The sequence below is a fragment of the Trifolium pratense genome, linkage group LG1 (genome assembly GCF_020283565.1).
Source record: "Trifolium pratense cultivar HEN17-A07 linkage group LG1, ARS_RC_1.1, whole genome shotgun sequence".
NCBI lineage: Eukaryota > Viridiplantae > Streptophyta > Magnoliopsida > Fabales > Fabaceae > Trifolium > Trifolium pratense.
Window position 1 is genome coordinate 14,609,646 of NC_060059.1, and position 6,046 is coordinate 14,615,691.

At 31.9% G+C, this 6,046-nt stretch overlaps 1 protein-coding gene across 1 annotated transcript; it reads right to left on the reverse strand.

The window, feature by feature from the left end:
• Nucleotides 1–221: 221 nt before the first annotated feature.
• LOC123903153 lies at nt 222–3,353 on the reverse strand. Its single transcript, XM_045953059.1, has 2 exons — nt 2,968–3,353; nt 222–2,412 (listed from the first exon to the last, which is right to left on the reverse strand). The coding sequence occupies exons 1-2, from the start codon at nt 3,068–3,070 to the stop codon at nt 824–826; spliced, it is 1,692 nt and encodes a 563-aa protein (XP_045809015.1). The 5' UTR covers nt 3,071–3,353; the 3' UTR covers nt 222–823.
• Nucleotides 3,354–6,046: the final 2,693 nt, after the last annotated feature.

Consider the following 6,046-nt stretch of genomic DNA (forward strand, 5'->3'; position numbering starts at 1 on the left):
AAACACATTATCTTGTGTCCCCGTGAGCTTAGTTCAATTGATAATGAGTAGTGACATTGCATATATTATGCGGGAGCCAGAGTTTGAACCCCGAACACTCCACTTACATTATGTTGTCTCACAGCTATTGTTCTGCATTGAAGTTATTGCCTAACATTATCATAGGTTGGCATGTAAAGTTTATAAGCAAGGATAGATGGAAAAAAAAAATTCCAAGCAAATAAATGCAAGTAAATTATGTGATATAACAACACTGAATCAAGCACCACTACCTTCCTGTTCCATTACAAGCAATGCTAATGAAAACTTTCATGTCTCCCACCAACCAACAGCAACAAATATTATCTTACACTGAGACCAGAAATGTGTATACAACTATAGTCCTACCTTGTATATGTTCTATCCTTTTTCCGTAATTATACATATTCTTTTTAAGCAACTTAAACATCAGAACTATATATATTGTTTTTCACGTGAACCAAGAATGCAGTAAATAGCTACTATCCGAGGCATACCTCCTATATACAGTTGATACACGATGACAATCTCTTGGTCACTTCAACCATGAGTGACACAGGATCTCACGCATTCACACAGTCAACACATCAATGGTCATTGGATCTAGATAAGACGGTCCAAATTTCGGATTCGGAATTTGAGTCTGCACTGTCTGGTCTTGATTCAGTGACTACTGGTGTGCTGATTGCATGAATGCGTTAATTTATGCATGTAGGAAATCCAAATCCAAAAACAAACCATTATATAAGAACAGAAAGTTTGGATTCCTTTGCATAGCAGAATATGGTCAGAGCATAATGCAGGACTAGCAATATTCATCTCCTAGCCAATTGTCCTTCTCCTTTGGACCAGTTGGCCCCTCCTCACCATAAAGCTCAGTTGGAAATAATTCAAAGAGGTTCTCCACAGAAAACCTAACAAATATTGGAAGCAGGTCTATTATCTTCTCTATTTCGGAACGCGAATCATATACAACGGTAGGACCCCACTCTCTCATATACTGCAACCAACATGGCTCTGTAATGACTCCATCACCAAGATACTCGGCCGCAACAATCTTATATCTAACACTAGAATCCACAATGAATTTACTTTTAGCAGCATCGTTGCGAACTCCTATTCCAAGTTTGGATGATCCTTGAAGGTAAGTCCCCGGATGAGGATAGCTAGCATGACCATGTCTTGACGAATAAACAATTGGTTTGTTATCCTTAATAAACTCCAAATCGAATGCATTTACCCATTTACCTCCACTGTGCTCAGAGTAAAAAACCGACCAAAGCTCTCCGGTGAAGTTGCTTATGCGAAGGGTGAAGTGCTCCCAGTCGCCGACATGTTCCCCTATCTTACTCATCTCAATGTTCATCAATGACACTTTAAGTGTTGCAGGTCCATTGAAGGGGCAAAAAACCCACATTGCAATATCGGTAAAGGCTCCACCAAATGCTGGTTTTACATGAACATAGAGTTCTGCACTCTCTATGTTTCCCTTCTTTAGATTATTTCTTGCATCTTCATCAGTAGGCAAATCAATCCAAAACGCATCATCGTTGCATCCTCCAGCAGGTAAATTTGAGCCATGATAATCGATAGCTTTACCCTTCGTACTACCTGCGGCATACAAAAGTGCTCCATTCTTGAAAAACCAAGGCACCGATGATGGCATGTACATCTCATCGGGATGAAAATATATTGTTGGCCCATAATGCTCGATAAGTGCGTGAACCTGGTTAAGATTTGGCATTGCATGCAATGAAGAATCAATATTCTTCAAACACGCAACATCCACCACTTGTTCGGAATCAAAGTAGGTACCACAGAAGAATGTCCCGGCAGATACACCTCTAGCTAGCATACCTCTATCACAAGGTTCTGTCTTCCAAATCTGTAAAGAATTTTTCTTTGACTTTATTGTTAGTAATAAATCAGATGTCTCACAAACTTCTGTTAGATCTGTTCGTACGCATCTAACTTCTTCAACTTCAGGTTCATCTGAATTGGTCGTAATTACTATGCCGATCGCTTTATAACCCTTCGGAGGATTTGGCAACCAAAAGTAAGCACATTCATCATGTGAATCCATGCTCCATATTAATGAGTAGCTAAGTGGCTTTTCTAAAGCTGGTGATTCCGACGCGGAACCATGAGCACAATCAGCTCGAAGTTGAGAACTAGTTTCCCGAGCGACAAGAACATGACCTCTCAACGGATGATCATTGGACTGACAGTAGTAACCAAGACAGAAAAACCCATCCGGAATCTCCAAAGGTTTATAAAATGTGTAACCTAGTGACTTTCCATTCGAATTTGTGCACCTCCAAATTTTCTCAAACTTGTCTACTTTTGCAACTTCTATTTTCCCAAGAGACATTCTCTCGCAGCCGAAACCGCCACCTGAGTAGATCAATGACAAGCTTCTTAGTACATGAATAAGAAATTAAATAGTATTCATAGCAAGAATTCAATTTAGATTTCCGCAGTAAACCCTTGTAAAACATTGCCAAAGTCAAATGTGCAGTAAAGATGATTAATTAAGAACTAAGCTCGGAAATTAACTAAAATAACCATATAGTGTAAAAAAAAATCCACTAACATAAAGAAACCATTATTTCCCAAATTAACCACAATATGAATGGTAAAAAAAAAATCCAAGATAGATTCAATAATTAATCTCTCTAATTTACACAAATTTTCCATCTTGTGACAACCCCAAAATAGAAAGTTTGTTTTTTTTGCACCATCATGAAACTGGGATACATAACAATTGGTGTAAAAATTATAAACTTGTAGAAATGAAAGTAGTTTGACTTAATCATTAAAATTGAAATATATTTGTAAAATTCCAGTTTTCAAAAAAAAAAAAAAAAAAGATGTTGCATTAATTAGAAACAAGAAAATAACCCAAAAAGGGAAGTTAAAAGAAAGACATAGATAGATATAGATAGATACCTTGTGGCCATTGTGGAAGAGGTGAAGGAAGAGAAAAAGGAAGTGGATCAGAGACAATGAATTCAGGAACAATATCCCAACAAAAACACTCACAACTAAACATCCCTTACCACCAACAAAACCCAGCTCAGAGAGAGAGAGAGAGAGGGTGGTTGATTTAGGAAGAGTGGAGAGAAAAAAAAGGCTTCAACTTTCTTCTTCTTCTTCTCCTCCTCCCCTCTCTTTGTCTCCTATTTTGTTTTTGCAGTGATGATGAATTTTTGAGCTTCAAGTTGAACATTAATTACTTTTTTCGGATTTATTGAGGTTGCTTTACCTTGTATTTTCGGATATTTTGTTACTGTTTTTCCATTCTTCCATTTTTTATTTTTTATTTTTTATTTTTTTTATTTATTTTTATATTTATTTTCCTCCGGTTGTTGTGTTATTATTTACTTTTATATTTATTTTAGATAAGCTTTAAACAAAAAACTTTGTTCGTTTTCAATTATAAATATATCTTATATTGTAAAAAATCATATATAATATAAAAGACCAAAAAGATAAAGGACTAAATCATTACTTAAAATAAAAATAGAGGATTAAAGATGTAATTTTGCTATTATATTTATTAGGCAAAATTAAGTCATTTATCTTATTTATTCGTAGGAGATTGATCCATTATGTGTATGTTTGGTTTCAATTCTGGAGTAGCCAGAATTGATTCTAGACCTGTAGAATTGATTTTGGCTTGTTTGGTTTCTTAAAAGTAGAATTGATTCTGCCTCCAGAATTGATTCTACTTGAAGCTAGAAATTGTAGCTTCTCATTCTATAATTGATTTTTACACTCAAATTCTTTGTTCAACTCACTTTTGTATGAATATACCCAAATATAAATCAATTCTATCAAACTTAATTCTGTCAAAATCAATTTTGTCCACCATAGAACCAAACACATACTATATTCTTTCTTTATGTTATTTTAATGAATTTGAAATGTAATTTTCCTTTTCTGAATAAGAGATAGATAAAACAAATTAAAAACAAAATAATAGGATCCATCCAGTATTGCTCACTTTTTTTTTAACCTTAAAGAAGTAACTCGTGAAAAAAAAAACAAAGAAAAATAAAAAAAATAAGGTGAAGGTGCTTTGTACAACTTGCCTATTTTTAAATTATAGAAACAAAATGTGTCAAAGTTTTTTTTTATAGAAACAAAAAAGCAAAGGAAAGAAACAAAGCAAGTTCAATAAAATAAATAAAAGATACAAATATATATAGTATAGAGTATGGCTTAACTTAGCGTAAAGTATTGTGGCTGCTGGTGGTGGTTGGTGTACTCTTCATCTCTTGGATTATTGATTGATTAATTTGTTGTTGTTGATTAAGACATTATTATATAGTTTCCTCATATTAGGTACAAAATTAATTCATTCCTTCGCATACTCCATACCCATATATTATCTTCTACTCTTCTTAGACCAAATGATAGAAAACAAGTCATCACTCTTAGTTAGGTTGATTTACTCTATATTCCATTCTCATGGTCATATTAATCTATTTATTTAAGCATGATTATATATTTGGAATGTCTAAATTTTTTTTGAGAATACTTCCCTCATTTATGAAATAAAATGTTTGGTAAAATTAGCTTTTAAATGGTTAATAAATATAAAATGATATAATTGATAGTGGGTAGTTTTTTTTTTTAGAGTGGGTACGTAGTTATTAAATTAAAGGGAAAAAATAGAATAAAGTGTAAAAAGCTATAAGCTATAAACTCAAACGCTACTTGAAATAGCATATGAAAAAAAACTATAAACTAGTAAAAAAAGTTTGTTACCAAACACTTCTAGTTTTTTGAAACAAGTTTATAAACTCATATAATAAGTATAAGCTAGCTTATTTGTGTTACCAAACACACTCTTTGTAGAAAATACATAAGTAACATAACAAATCTATTTGTAAAAATTAGAATCGGAATATTAAGAAATGAATATTCTGCATTGTGTGATTTTCAAATCGAAAATAATCGGATGAGAAAAATATTTCCTTGTAAGAAGAATATTATGCTTCCGTGCATCTTTGCTTTGCTCTTGTGGCTGTGGGTGCCCCACCCAAACCCTTTGACTTTTTTTTCCTTTGGCTCCTGTTAACTACTAATACAAATAAGTGTATATTTTATAATAGTACAAATCTTAACTACACATTTTATTTGAAAATGTATTAATACACAGTTGAAAATAATGTTTATTAATTTTGGACATTTTTTTTTTGAACTATTAATTTTGGACATATTAAATTATAAAAAATGCTAAATAGTATTTTCGGGACACTCTTTAAAACATTTTAAATAGTAAATTTTTGTTAAAATTTTATAAAAATGTGTGAAGTTAATGCATTAAAAATTGAAATATTTCGTTTTTTGAATAAATGGTTTCTTTAAATGAAATGCTTAAAGAGTACCACAGGAGTATTATTTAGCATGACTCTAAAATTATTCACTTCAAAGGTATAACGATATATATTCAAATAAGATGTATATTCAATATTATAATATTCAGTATTCACGTATGACCAATATTTCTTTTTTTCTTTTGAAAATTCGATATCCGGCTCGGGAATCAATAATTTTGCTGACCACTTCTAGAGATCCATTTAAAGTCAATTTTACGTAAAAAATAATCAAACTTAAAACTATAGAAAAAGATGTCAGGGCCATGATTTTGTTTTTTTTTGGGTAAGGTATTCCTCTTTTGTTAAGCTCCCGTGACCACAGCCACCTTAATTTTTATTTTATTTTTTATAAAAAAATTCCCCTTAATTTTGTTCTATTAAAATAATTGTTTATAGCATCACATATTCACATGTGATTTTATGATATTATATATTTCTTTCGGTCCTTATTAGAAAAAATTTGCTTTCTAAATTTATAGAGTGTTTGATGTATCTAGTTCATAATATGGTCTAAATATATAAAACATTTTATGAATCTAAATAACAAATTTTTTCTTATAATAAAAATCGGAAGGAGTATATCGGTACTTAGTCCTTACAGTATTTTGTAAAATTCATTGACCATATATACTGGAGTGAAG